The sequence below is a fragment of the Marmota marmota genome, unplaced genomic scaffold, assembly GCF_001458135.2.
Source record: "Marmota marmota marmota unplaced genomic scaffold, marMar, whole genome shotgun sequence".
Lineage (NCBI taxonomy): Eukaryota > Metazoa > Chordata > Mammalia > Rodentia > Sciuridae > Marmota > Marmota marmota.
This window is the reverse complement of record NW_026000249.1, coordinates 13,631,172-13,646,661: the sequence shown is the minus strand read 5'-3', so window position 1 is coordinate 13,646,661 and position 15,490 is coordinate 13,631,172. Positions and strand designations below refer to the sequence as shown.

Below are 15,490 nucleotides of genomic sequence, written 5' to 3'. Positions count from 1 at the left end.
AAAAAAAAAAAAAAAAAAAAAAGAGGTGGCCGGGATGTAGCTCAGTGGCAAAGCGCCCCATGTTTAATCCCAGTACCTAAAATAAAATAAAATAAATCCTCAGAACAAAACATCTCATACTAATGCCACCTATATTTTTCAGGGAATTATTTGAAAACAAATTGAGTGGATCAAAATGATTTATCTGGATAACAGAAGGGTCTCATTGCCTTTCTGTATTGAAAAGTAGTAGACAACAAGAACAAAGGAAGATCTAATGAAAGTATTTATTTGAGGCAAACATTTGACTTATATTTAATGTCCACAAAATCCTTAGGTGCATTATTAGCCTTATTTTATTGTGGAGAAAACTGAGGCTAAAAGAGGTCAAAACATTTGCTCAAGAACACAGTTTTTTAATTTTGTGGTGGAGGTAGAAGCCTGACATCATGCATTTACGCATATTGCCTGAGTTTAGGTACTTAAATTGCCAGATGCCAAATAAACCAAGGTGACCACTTTTTTTTAAATTTGGGGGCTGGGGCTGTAGCTCAGTGGCAGAGCATTTGCCTAACATGTGTGAGGCACTGGGTTCGATCCTTAGCACCACATAAAAATGAAACAAATAAAGTAAAAGCATGCTGTCCATCTACAACCACAAAAAAATTTATATATATATATATAAAAAAATTTTCAGGGGTTGAGGTTGTGGCTCAGTGGTAGAGCACCTGCCTGGCATGTGTGAGGCATCAGGTTCAATCCTCAGCACCACATAAAAATAAATAAGATAAAGGTATTGTGACCATATACAACTAAAATAAAAATTTTAAAAATATATAATTTTTCTTTTTTTAAATATAATTTTTCTTATGGAGAGTTTCAGACTGATACAAAATTAGACAAAATCATACATTGCCATTTGAACTACTCACATACTCCCCACCTCGCCTCAACAGTGATCAACTCATGACCAATGTTGCCTCAACATTACTGACATTTGGGGTGGTATAATTTTTTGTTGTGACATGCACACACACAAGGCCAGGCCAGGCCAAGGTCTGACTGATTCGACTGGCAAAAGTACAACAAGTCACTTTTAGATTCAGACAGTTTATTACTTACATAGACAGCAAAAGAAACAGTAGCTAATGCTGCCAGTTTCTCATAGTCTTATCTTCACACACTGAAAAAGATAACACAGAAACAAAATGGGCCAGATGACTCCCACACACATTGCTCAGGGGCCCACTGTAGGCCACAAGTAAGTGGATTTCTATCTATAACTGTATACTGAGAGGAGCAGGGTAGGTACCCCCCTCTCCCAACAGAATGGAAGGGGTGATTAGAAACTACCTCATAACAGCATTTCAAGGGAGATAAGGAAGGGTGTGAGAGATGGCCCTGAAACAACTCCTCACAGGCCTTCCATTCTTTCCTGTGCCAGGAGGATCACATTCTCCAGCACTCACATGAACTGTACCTCAAGCCTCTGCCTGCATGACCCAAAGTTGTCAGAGGACCAGGCAGGGCCAACCCCCTCTAGTGGAGGAGTGCCTTGTGCATTATAGGATGCTTAGCTGTGGCCTTCACTCACTAAATGCCCGCAGCACCATCCTTCAAGTTGTAACAAACAAAAATGTCTCCAGATACTACTAAATTTATTCTGGGGAAAAATTGCATCCAATTGAGAATCACTGATCTAGAGCTATATACACTGCCCACATCCAAACAATATATTTCATGTGCAAATACTACAGTATATACTTTTTTTTTTTTTTTCAGTACTGGGGATTGAACCAAGGGATAGTCTACCAATGAGCTACATCCCTGGTCCTTTTAGTTTTTATTTATTTATTTATTTTGGTATGGGCTTGAATCCAGGGGTGCTTAACCACTGAGCCAAATCCCTAACCCTTTTATTTTTTTAGTTTGAGACAGGGTCTCACTAAGTTACTGAGGCTGGTCCTGAACTTGAAATCCTTCTGCCTCTGTCTCCCGAGTCACTGGGATTATAGGTGTGTACCACTGTGCCTAACTACAGTATATACTTCTAAAAATTGGAAAATATAAACATAATAATACCATTATTATACCCCCCAAATTAACAATTTCTTCATGTATTCAGAAATTGTTCAGATTCGAATTGCCTCACAAATGATGTTTTTATAGTGTTTGAATTGGGATACTAATAACATACCCACACATTATGACTAATTGATGGTTTTTAAATCTCAATCCATAGGTTTCTTGCACATTTTTTTTTTTGGTTGAAGAAACAAAGTTTTTCCTATAGAGCTTCTCACAACTTTGATTTTACTGATTGCTTCCCCATTGTGTTAAAATATGTTTTATTCCTTCTGTATTTTTTGTAATTTAGTCTCAGATCAAGAGGTAGGATCAAAGCCAGGTTCTATTTACTTGAAAGGCATATTTCATACATAGTGCAGAAGTCCAAAATATTTAGGGTGGTCTTTTTGTCATCTTATAAGTGGTTAATGCTCAGAGCATAGATCTAATCATTCATTGGGGGTTAGGAAGCAGGGATAATTCATTACGTTCTTCATTATTTTCTTATCTGCTTCATTACTCATTCTGAGATACTCCTATTTAGACAGTTTGTATAGGAAAGGTAAGATGAATGTCTGATTCCTTCTCTGTAGTTTCCAGTTTTCAAAGTAATGCATTTGTTTTCTAGAACCCACCAAAGTTTTAGGGGTTCTCCCCCACCTATAGTACTGTGAACTCATGGGCTTAAATATATCTAATGGGTTTCAGTCCATTGCAGTTCTTATCCTTATTGATACCTAAACTTTCCATCTTTCACAGGAATCTCTTCAAGATGTCTCATAAGTCCTTTTGACAATTTCTGTCATTTTAAAAAAGTATACACACACACATACACACACACAAAGTATTGTTATATCCACAGTCTTACTTGGTAAACCCCTGTACTTACTATATTTTTATAATTTCTTTACAACGGTATTAAAGCGTGAACCTCAGGCAACATCTGCCAACTTGATCAAAATTCAAATTGAGGGACCTTACTTGACCTACTGAGTTAGATCCTCTGGGCCCTAGAAAACTATGGTTAACAAATGCTACAGGTGATTTCTATGCACATTAAAGCTCTAGAACCTTTGCTCTACAATAATTTACTTCAGAGCCTAATTTTGGGTATCTAATGTTTTCCACTTTAAGACAGGGTCACAAGGATTATCTCATCCCCTTTAAGAATCTCCCACCACAATAGGCCACTCTCTGTTCTTATTCCTTCCAAACACATCTTGGAAGGAAGTGTTTCTGATATTTTTGAAACAACTAAGTCAATGAATGTCTGACATGTTTATGACAAATCTAAATTATACCTCTTTGGATCTAACAATTTAGATATAATAACTGGTTCTCAGTTATTGATTAGTTGAGTTGTCATGATGGAAATTTCAAAAGACTTATTCCAAACGGTTTTTTGTTTGTTTGTTTGTTTGGTGGGGGAGTACCTGGGATTGAACTCAGGGGCACTCGACCACTGAGACACATCCCCAGCCCTATTTTGTATTTAGAGACAGGGTATCACTGAGTTGCTTAGCACCTTCCTTTGCAGAGGCTGACTTTGAACTCTCAATCCTCCCATCTCAGCCTCCTGAGCCACTGGGATTACAGGCACCTGGCCCAAATGTGTTTTGAACAATGATTATATTACATGTGCTAGGGACTGCTATGGTTCACTGCTCATGGTTTTACTCCTTTTGAGTTTCTATGGTTGAGTGGTAGTATAAGTTTATTCAAACCATTTTGAATAAAGTATTATTTTTCTTTGAAGCTGTGCTTATCTCATGCTGTCTTGATTACTTAGGAGAATATTTTACTATAAAAGGATGGTTTCTGAGGAGGCCCATTGGCTACATTACTCTCAAGTACCTGTGGGTGAGCCATTTGACATAGTCTCTCACCTGGCACTTTAGTAGTAGACTAGGTGTGTAAAAGGATTGTATTTGGACATATTGAAGGTTTTTACCTAGCCAGTTTCTTGGGACACATACACAAATAAGGCTTCTCTTGATGCAAACAAAATTGTCTTGAAAAAAAGCATTGTTTGGGGATCAAAATCCATATGTTAATAAAGCCTCTTATCTGTGCTTTACCACAGTGGTTCTGAACTTTTAAAAGTCCTGATGCTGCACCCCGGCTCAATGAGACCAGAATCTGAAGGGTGTAGAAACTAGGACTCAGTGATATTGAACTCACCAGGTAATTCTAATATACAATCAAGGTTGAGAAACGTAGGGAGTGAAGACAATAAGATACTTCATTAAGACATATCAGACCCCAAAAGTATTAGATTCTCTTTTTTTCAAAAATAGGATATTTAGGCCTGGCCCAGTGTGGCACGTGCCTATAATCCCAGCTAATTGGGGGAGCTGAGGCAGGAGGATCTCAAATTGAGACCAGCTTGGACAACTTATTGAGACACTGTCTCCAAACGAAATATAAAAGGCTGGGGATATAGCTCAGTGATAGAATGCTTGACTAGCATTTTCCAGGACCTGGGTTCAATCCCCAGCACCACATACAAAAATATGGTATTTGGTATACTTGTGGGCTTTTGGAAAGATCATTTCTTGCCTGCATCACCCATTATTATTCAGAGATGTACATGTCACCCACAGAGAAGCAAACACAGTGAATCCAGTTCTGGTTACATTGCAGAGGAAGAATCCATCAATGCTACTTTTTGAAAGATTAAAGAATGTGAAAGCATTTGTTTTTTTTTTCTGTTAGGGATGGAACCCAGGGCCTCAGGCATGCTAGATAAGCCCTCCGCCAATGTTCTACATCCCCAGCCGTGGCATCTTCTTAAGTGTGTTTTGTAATGACATTCTGCTTTGGCATCTACTGATTGAGTCAAATATTAAATTTATAGGGGCTTAATAAAAGCTTTTATCTAGCTAGGTTGTATCATTAAATGTCAAACAAACTAAATGAAAAGCTTTCAACATGAAGGCTATCCAGAGAGCAAAATGATTAGAGTGTTGCAAATGTTGAGATACCAAAGCAGCAGGCAATGTACCTGGACTTTGAAGTCCCACAGCCCTGAAATGGAAACTTGGCTGTTACTAACCATCTCTGTGACCTTGGGCAAATTATTTAATGTCTCTAAGTACCACTTGTTATCTGCAAATTGGGCATGATGCCTGTATCTGACAAGGAGTAGGGATTCATAAATTACTAAGTATTAAAATCATAATCTACTTTTTGTTCAGAATATCTGGAGGTCCAGCTCATGCTAAGAAAGGTGTGGTAGGTGGAATCACAACCTCTCAAAGATGTCTGTTAATGGTCCCAAAGTTGTCAATATGTTACTTTACAGATGTGATTCAGTTAAAGATCTTGAGGTGAGAGCGAGTGTCCTGGTGAGCCTAATGTAATCACAAGGGTCCTTTTAAGTGAAAGAGGGAAACAGACAACTTAGAAGATGAGACTGTGAAAGAGGGAAACAGACAACTTAGAAGATTAAGACTGTTATAGCAAAGGCTAGCATGATGCAATTGCTGGTTTTGAAAATGGAAGAAAGTGGGACATGAGCCAAGTAATGCAGGCAGCCTCTAGAAGCTGGAAGGGAAATGGATTCTCCCTTAGAGCCTCCAGAAGAAATGCAATTGTGTCAATACATTGATTTTAGCTCACTGAGACCCATTTCAGACTTCTGACCCTGGTCCACACTTATGATAATAAACCTATGTTGCTTTTAGACACTAACTTTGTAATAAATGGTTGCAGCAGCCATATGGACCTAATACAGAAGATTAAACCAAATCTTTACAAGATGAAGAGTCACTTTGGAGACCAAATCTTCAAAATCTATTAGTACAAATCTAAGGATTATAATAATAGTTTAATTGTGAATAAATGTATCCATCCTGGCATTTGATAGTCTTCATTATTCAACTGGCCAGTTGAACTCATTGGTGTCACATTTGGAAGGCTACAGGCAAAATCCTTAGGATCCTGCAGTATTTGCTACAGTGCTAGGAAAGTGAGCCTAGTGGTTCAGCAAGAAGGAATAAAAGTGGATATGGCAGATCAATAACCAAGAAAGACAACTCTTTAACAGTATATGAACAGGTGTAAATGTGGTTAACCATTCTGGAAGACATTTGATAACAGTATCAAAAAGCATGTACCAAAAGCTTTAAAAAGGCAAGTACTCTGAGTCAGCAACTCGTAAGAAAATTCATCCTAGAGGAAAAAACCTGGATTAATATGCATATCATTCACTTACTTAAAAAATCCTTTCATGGTTCCTGTAATTGCTTATAGATTAACACCTGGGGATACTGAAGGGCAACAGCAGTATATCCATTTATGTTGAATAATTAAGACTGGCAGGTGTTCATACCCATCATAGCTTGGTATAGACTTGAACCTGGTTAGATTATTAACCTCTGAAGGTCCCTCAACCACTTTTGGTACATTTGGTCTTTTTTCATTAAAATCACCATAAGAGTGATTGTCACTATCTGTTTCAGTGTTAACTTGGTGCCTGGCCTTGTACATTTATCACCCAATTTTGTGAGTTAAGTAAATTAATTTTTAATATATGTGTGAAATCAAGCCATTGTTAAAAATCACCTACAGTCTTACTTATCTACTGACATCAGATAGTATATTTGGCATGTTGTGAATTCAAAGAATGCTCAAAGACAAGTAAGAATCTTTATCCTTTTTTTTTTCCTGTTGCATTATGAGTTTGTCATATGTCTGGACCCAAACCCTAAGGAGGAGGAACCAAAATTTTACACAGCATTCTTGAGTATGATGGCGGCTGCATTTGGAGTTTTGATTAAACTGCACTACATGTGTGATTATTACTTGTAAACAGATGATTAGATATTAATTAGACAATAAGTGATTGTAAAGCACTTAGAAAATAAAAGTGTTTATAAATACCACCAAGTAATAGCAACAATAATTCTTTACTGACTACACAGCTGCTAATGTCAGTTAGACTGATTTATTCCAGCTAAGGGCAACTTTAATTTATGCCAAAAAAAACCTCTGCCATCATATCTGTTTTGATACAGCAAAACAAAATATATTTATAACCATTTTATCATCAACATTTAGATAAATACATCTCATTTTGATTAGAAAAACATCTTTAAATACCTTCTCAAACACAGGTACAACCATCATAGTATGGTGTCCTTGAGTACTAAGAATTCAGGACCTCCTTATTGCTTGTCTTTCTTACGTCAAATATTTTAAATATTAGATGTAAGAATTTATTTTCATTTATGCAGTAAGTTTTTCATGTTGCGTCTGTTCAATTTCTCCCCAGCACATTACAACTGTGTTTTGAATTGATAAATTTTGGTCAAATGGATGAGTGAAGGTCATTTTTTTTTTTTGGCTATTATAAAAGTGGAAAAAGAATAAAATACATTTAAGAATGAAACAAAAACAGTTTCCATTTTGTCATTTTTCAAAAAAAAAAGTTTTGAAGCTCTATTATATCTCACCATTAATTTTTCTCCTAATGGCCGTTATGGGTCATGGCCCTGTATACATCCAATTCTTAATCCACTGATGAATCTGGCAATGCTACCTTGTTAATTTTTAAGTCATAAGTAAATGCAGGCACCTACAATGAATCCAGATGCTCGTATGCATGCACAGATTTGAAATGAACTAAATGAATAAAAGTGAAGAGTTCTTCATGTTTCATGCATTCAGAAGAAAAGAGGGGAGGGGTGATACTGAATGATGAGAAGTATATGAGTTAATAACCATGTTAATAAAGCAAATCTAACTATATCAAACAGTGGGGAGTGTAATATGGTGGAAAACTGTTCAACTTTGATTCGGGAGGCCTGGAATCAGGTGATACTTCTATCACTCACTGTATGACATTGCCATGTCATTTTATATGAATTGGTTTATTCATCTTAAAATTTTTAGTATTAAAATTTGGCAATCTCAGTGTGCTAATCTGATATAATTTAATATGTAAAAGTGCCACATGAGAGGTGAAATTGTTTCCGCTGCAAAATATTTTTTATTACCATGACTTTCCCAGAGTGAATGGAAAAGACATATGTACAAGTTTCATTACTTGGTATAATGGAGATTTTTCCAGACCATCAGGATTTTTTTTTTCTTTAGATGGGATCTTGCTATATTGCCCAGGCTGGTCTTTAACTCTTGGGCTCAAGTGATCTTCTTGCCTCAGCCTCCCAAGGAGCTGAACTACAGGTTACAGGTGCACATCATCATGCCCAGCTCACACTGTCAGGTCTTAGGTCCTAACTTTAAGCCACATCTGGAGAATGGGAGATGTGGCTCAAAAAATAAAAATTTGGGGCTCAGGATGTGGTTCAAGTGGTACCGTGCTCACCTAGCATGCATGAGGTACAGGGTTCGATTCTTTTTTTTTTAAGAGGGGGGAGAGAGAGAGAGAGAGAGAGAGAGAGAGAGAGAGAATTTTTTAATATTTATTTTTTAGTTTTTGGCAGACACAACATCTTTGTTTGTATGTGGTGCTGAGGATCAAACCCGGGCCGCATGCATGCCAGGCGAGCGCGCTACTGCTTGAGCCACATCCCCAGCCCCAGGGTTCCATTCTTAGCACCACATAAAAATAAAGATATTGTGTCCACCTAAAACTAAAAAATAAATATTTTTTAAAAATAAAAATAAAATTTGGGGCTGGGGTTGTGGCTCAGCGGTAGAATGCTCACCAAGTATGTATGAGGTCCTGGATTGGATCCTCAGCACCACATAAAGATAAATAAAGGTATTGTGTCTATCTATAACTAAAAAGTATTTAAAAAATAAAAATAAAAATTTTAAAAGATGAAAAAATAATGAAATTCCATAAGAGGTAATACTGGTTTCTGGAAATCTTAAAATTCTTCTGTCAACTTTACCCTCTATTTTCCATCTTCCTCCCTTCTTTGTAATAAATTCCTTGTTTGGTAAACTTGAGACTGAGAAAAAAATGAAAAGTGGAAGAATAGTGGAATCAGGAGTGATGGTATCAGGGAAGGATTTGGAATAAATGTTTTACATGTGGCCTGAGTGATAAATTTTAAGAGCAGTATGGTATCTGGAATGGCATAAAAATTATAGCTAAATAATTTTAAATTTTTGATAGAATTGTCCTAACATTTTAAAACAATGTATATAAAATCTCCAGCTGCATTACTAAAGATTGGAAAATAGAATTTTTTTAAAAAAACTTAAAATTAATGCATTTTTAAAAGGCTAAAATATATTTATAGATTACCTTATGATTCACTTTTATCCATAAGTGATGAGGATGTGAAAGGTATTTTACCATTAAAAATATTAAAGCCAGGTGCTGTGGTGTACTGGTTCATGCCCGTAATCCCAGTGACTTAGGAGGCTGAGACAGGAGGATCATAAGTTCAAGGCCAGCCTCAACAATTTATCAAGATCCTAAGCAACTTAGTGAGACTCTGTCTCAAAAAATAAAGAGGGCTAGGGATGGTAAATCACCCTTGGGTTAAATCCTCAGAACCCACCCCCACCCCCCAAAAATTAGAACTTTACAATGGGGAACTGAAATATCCTCTTAGTCTGAGAGGACCCAAAGGTAGACCCCAAGGGAAGGATTCCAGTTTACGTAGTTTATTTGGTAGGCAATCCCAGGAAACACCCTCAGGAATGTGGGCAAGTGAGGCAAGGAAAGGAAGATATCCAGTACAGGTTCACTGTCAAGCAAGCTATTGGTGGCAATTGGAAGTTAAACCCACTGGGCAATTTGGGAGTAAAACATGCAATTTGCTTGAGGGCTGGGGGAGCAGAGGTAGTCATACACTGAGTTATAGGTCGAGAATTCTTTAGCTCTGCCTCTGCTGTGATGTTGGAAAGGCATCAGGCTCTAATGGTCAGAAAAGGCCCTCAGGCAGGGAGATGCAGGTGCTGGCAGTTGGCAATGGGCCAGGTGTTGACTACCATAGTAAGGCCTGAGGGGATTTGGACAAGGTTCAGACAGCATCTGCCCCAAAGAGATTTTAGTTCTCCTCTGCAGATCTTTGGGAATGGTATTTTCAACAATTTGATGTTAGTATGAAGACCACTGGTGGGAAGGATGATACATAATGATACATCTGTAATGTAGATCTCTTTTAAGCTTAAGTGAAGGTCTCTATAGCTCAGTTTCTGCATTTGCAAAGTGGGGCCACTACACTCATATGATCAAGTGTTGTGGGGGTGACAGGTAGTAAATACCTATCATAATGCTAAAAATGTAAAAGGTACTCAATAAATTGCAGAAACAATAATGGTGGTGCATGTTAGGGCAACACTGATGTAACAAAGTCTCACAGAAGGCATGTCCTACTTGAAGAGGTTACAGGACTCAGGAGCACTGTTTCCAAGCATTCTTTGGGGATTTTTCTGAGCAGCCTGATTCCAACATATTCCTTCTGCTAACTGGAGATAGGTCATAGCATTGTTCCTCAGCTTCAGCTTTCTTGTTTCCCCTCACTGAGATACATGCACCTTTCTATTTGCTCATTTGCTAACCAATTCTGCCTCCTTCCCATCTGAATACCCAGCCCTTTATTACTTTTGGAAGGAGGATAATATTCATTTTTTCTGATTATAAGAGTAATATATGCTCTCTTTCTTTTTTAAAATATTTGTTAGTTGTAGTTGGACACAATACCTTTATTTATTTATTTTTTATGTGGTGCTGGGGATCGAACCCAGGGCCTCACACATGCTAGGTGAGCACTCTACTGCTAAGCCACAACCCAAGCCCACTAATATATACTCTTTTAAAATACTTTTATAGGGGCTGGGGTTGTGGCTCAGTGGTAGAGTGCTTACCTCACATGTGTGAGGCACTGAGTTCAATTCTCAGCACCACATATAAATAAATGAATAAAATAAAGGTCCATCAACACTAAAAATATTTTTTAAAAAATACTTTTATACATAGAAAAACTAAAAAAGAAAACAAAAATCCTCAATAATCCCATAAGAAACAATCTTTTTGAGAAAAGTTTCTAAGTGGAATCCTTGGGACAAAAGGTATCAACATTTTAAGGGCTGTTAGCATATACTGACAAATGTCCTCTGAGGAGTTTTCTTTCTCTCTCTCTCTCTCTCTCTCTCTCTCTCTCTCTCAGTAGCAGGGATTGAACCCAGGAGCACTTGACTACTGAGCCACATCCCCAGCCCTTTTTAGATTTTATTTATAAGCAGAATTTCACTGAGTTGCTTAGGACCTCACTAAGTTGCTGAGGCTGGCTTTGAACTTTCAATCCTCCTGCCTCAGCCTCCTAAACTGCCAGATAATGGGCATGTGCCACTGCCACCTCACATGCTGAGCCTCTGTGGAGATTTTGTTAATACAGACATTGGTTTTGTATAATTATTACCATAATCAGAATACAGAACAATTCCATAACCCCAATAAACTCTTTCCTGCTATCCCTTTATATGTTACCTTACTGTAACCCCTGGAGGATTGTAGAATATGCAATTCCATAGTGTGGAATCAACTGGTCATTCTCAGCTAATTGTCTTGATAGTATTACAAGACTTCCAAGTTAAATAAAGTATTATTAAAAAGTTCCTAAATCAGGTAGCAGTATCAGCCAAGACTGGGCTCCAAAGTGGGTGGATCCAGTAAGGATTCTTCTCAAAGTGGTGCCTCAGTCTATTTCTGCCATTAGGATTGCAAGACATGCTGGGATTCAACCACTGGGTTGCTGGGAGAAGGACAGAAGAATCAAGGCTAGGCTAGAGTAGGATTAATGCTTCTGCAATTAGTTATAGGGCTGACCTTTAGGGTGGTTAGAAGTCCAAATTGAGAAGTTCAAGGACTTGGGATGAATAAGGGTCTAACATGGGTGATGTGATGAAGATACTCATTCTAGGCAAAAGTAGCCTCTTGGTTTGATGGGATAGGGGAAGATAGGGGGGAGAGGAAGAGAACAACTTTCCACTTTAAGGCAGAAAAGGCTGGGGGCATAAGGACATAGTCCAGGCTCTGGGAAAAGAGGGGTTCATAAGGACTCAGCTAGACATCAAAACTCAACTAAACAAACAGATGGAGAAGCAAGGCTTCTTTTCAAGAGAGGGAATCAGAGGACCAATGAGGAATCAAACTGGAAGTTCAGTGACCCAGAATACAATAAGTGAGGTGCTTTCAAAGGTGAATATATGATTCCAAGTCAGTGGTTCTCAAACTTCTAGTGTATGTCAGAATGTATCCCAAACCAAGAACTTTTGCTAGAACCCAGTTTCTGATTCAGTTGGTCTGGGGTGGAGAATGAAATTTTCTGACAAGTTGCCAGAATGGCTACTGTTCTTTGGAGGATCACCCTTTGAAAACCACTGCTCTAAGGCAAAGGAAATATTGAGATCGAATCTCACTCTCACATCACCCAGCATGGGTGAAAATGGGGCTCTCAAACAATGCAGGTCTTGGCCCTTCCATGTTGATTAGCTTCTTAAAGTCAAACCTGTACCTTGAGGTATTTTGTGTTTCTAGGAGGACAAATAAGGTAAGAAGAAAATGGCCTCTCTTCAGATGACCCAAACATCACTGGAATTTATGCATTACTGAAGTTCTCTTGAGCATAGATAATATACTATCAGGTGACAACACCTTGACAATGTGATAGGATCTATAACCATAAAACTATATAATTCTCTGATGCAATATTCATTTCCTTCTTTTAGGGCTAGCCTTCTTTGCTTATTTGAGGAGTAATAAAAATAATGTCCTTTTATGTTAGCATTGCACATTCTAATTTACAAGGTGTTCACATGATATCTCATTTGATCTCCCACAATTCTATAAGGGAAGCAGTGTTGGTATTTTTATCCCAGGCACTTATTAAAACTATAAGATTCAAGGGCTGGCTCAGCAGTAGAGCACTCGCCTAGTATGTGTGAGGCATTGGGTTCAATCCTCAGCACCATATAAAAATAAATGAATAAACAAACAAATAAATAGATAAATAAATAAATAAATGTATTATGTCCAACTACAATTTAAAACAAAATTTAAAAACCCTGCAAAGGGGCTGGGGTTGTGGCTCAGTGTTAGAGTGCTCACCTCGCACGTGCGAGACCCTGGGTTTGATCCTCAGCACCACATAAAAGTGAATAAGTGAAATAAAGGTATTGTGTCCAACTATAAATAAATAAATAAATAAATAAATAAATAAATAAATAAAACCCTGCAAAATCCAGCACCTCCACAGACCTACTGAATCTGGTCTGGGGTCTGGTGTGGGGTCAATAATTAGCATTTCTAATAAGTTCCCTGGTGATGCTGATGTTGGTGCTGCTGGTCTTGGACCACACTTGGATAAAAACCACAACTACAGAAAAAAATGAAACATTTAAAAGTCTAGGGACTTGTCTTAAGAGGACTCCATCGTGGGTTCTTTTTCTACTATACCTGCTGCAACCCTACTCCCCCACCCAATCTTTCAAATGCCAGCTCCATTACTTGGGAGCTTTGAGTCCCTGAATCATTATGCTAAGTTGCAATTTCCTCACCTGTAAAATGGGGATAATAATAGGATCAACTTCTTCAGGTTCTTATGAAGATTAATTAAGATCTAAGTAAAGTACTCAGCACTCTGTGCTTGTGCTTAATAAATGCTACAGATTATAACTTTTATTAATATTGAACGTATGACATTTTACTAGAACAAATACCTTTGTAAGTTCTTTCCTTTGAGTGTATATCTTCAGAATACTCCTCTTAAAATGTGAATGTTCCCAGACAATTTAAACTTTCAGGTACATAATTTTTAACATTCCTTCTGGGATGTTTTTCTGAGTGCCAGGAGCATTTGGCTGAGAACAGAGTGCTTAGGAAATAAGACTGCTAAAATGGGAGCAGAGGGATAATAGACCAACACATGGAACAGTATATTCAAGGACAAACAATAGCTAGATTTCTTCAGAGGGGTAAGAGTGGCTGACAGGAAGCAGTTGGTGAGGGTGGCCAGAAGTGGCAGGCAGGCTGTCAAAGACAATCTACCTCCTTCAAAGTGGATCCTAGGGTAGCCCCAGGGATAGACTCCAGGGCTACATCAGTCCACAGGGGGATCTGCTCCTGTTCCTGTTGCATGCAGTCCAGGGGGTGAACATTCAGGTGCCCACAGTGAATTCCCTGAGAGATCCTTGGAGGCCAGCTGGCAATTGGCACAGTGAATTTGGGCTCAAAAGTGCCTTTGTCCTGAGGGTGACTTCTATTTGGCAAATACTCTGGCTATAGCACATCATACACTCATGCCAAGGACCTGGTCTTTTTTTTTTTTTTTTTTTTTTTNTTTTTTTTTTTTTTAGTGAAGGTCTGTCATGTTCTTTCTAGAGGCATCCTAGGTCCCTCAGGAAGTGGTTTTATTTTATCTGGGTAGTGAAACCCGGGTCCCTTACCCAAAATGGACCGAGACCTTTGCAGAAGAATTAAATAGAAGAAACAAAAGCAGCAAGTTCGGCCCGTGGGTACGGTTGGCCAGCCAATGGGGCCTGGCCGCTCCCCACTGGAGTGGTACTATGATGACAGTAGCCAACCAGCGCGCTCCATGCAAATGAGGATACTGTATCCCGCACCAGCCGCTCCAGTGCCTTCTGGTTGTTATAGTGATAAACTGAGGCCTTGCCTCTTTGCTTCTCGGAGAAAGAAAGGGGCGGGAGAGGGGGGTAACCTTTTTGCTTCCCCCAGGGAAGAGAGAAAGAAGGGAAGAAGGGGGATGGGTAGGGAAGAGAAAAATACGTGACAAAGAAAACATTCTCTGCTTGGGAGGCGACTCCCAGAGGGTGTAGAGCTGGAGGGAGCATTCGCTGGCCATGCCAGTACTTACCACTGATGCTGAGTCAGAAACAGGTATCCCAAAATCCCTTTCCAATGAGCCTCCCTCAGAAACCATGGAGGAAATAGAGCACACATGCCCACAGCCTCGACTGGTAAGTAAAGACAAAGGATGCAAATGTATGCGTGGCTATGGCACAAAAGAGTTCCTTATGCGCCCGCAGCCAGAGAGGAAAACGATGCTTAGAGGATTTTCATGTAAATGAGAATGGAGCTACCGCCTAATCCTTCTCAGCTGTTTATACTTAGCTTCTATACCGGGCGCTGCTCTCAGCTTACAAAGCATTATTGTATTGGCTGGGTAGGAAACGGGCTGCTTGGGATATGCTGTTTTTTTTGTGTGTGCTTTGGGAGGAGGGGATGGCCTTTTTCCTTTTAGGTGTATTCTCGTTCGGAGGTAAAAATCCTATAGTGCAAATTTAAAATGGTTTTCTCTACGCAAAGCTTGGAACGAGTCCCTTGTTAAGTTCTAAATTCTAGCTCAGGAATGATTCGGTCCTCAACTCATCTTTGTGCCTAATGCCAATTTTGTGCCTAATGCCAATTTTGGAAGCAAAACTTACCCCCATTTGTTAAAAAAAATCAAAAATAAATAGGGGTCTTTCTGCATGATATTTAGAAATAACAGGCATTTAA

At 38.6% G+C, this 15,490-nt stretch overlaps 1 protein-coding gene across 3 annotated transcripts in view; it reads left to right on the top strand.

The window, feature by feature from the left end:
• The window catches only part of Pcyt1b (phosphate cytidylyltransferase 1B, choline), a 90,506-nt gene that overhangs the window by 11,029 nt on the left and 63,987 nt on the right, over positions 1-15,490 (top strand). The window contains exon 1 of one of the 3 annotated variants that reach the window (XM_048796309.1): positions 14,600-14,949. The exons of 1 other annotated variant lie outside the window; for it this stretch is intronic. In XM_048796309.1, coding sequence (XP_048652266.1) covers positions 14,833-14,949 — 117 coding nt within the window. In that variant the 5' untranslated portion in view covers positions 14,600-14,832. Of the gene's footprint in view, positions 1-14,599; positions 14,950-15,490 lie in introns of those variants that run through there. One more of the 3 variants, XM_015488094.2, reaches the window with a different exon arrangement.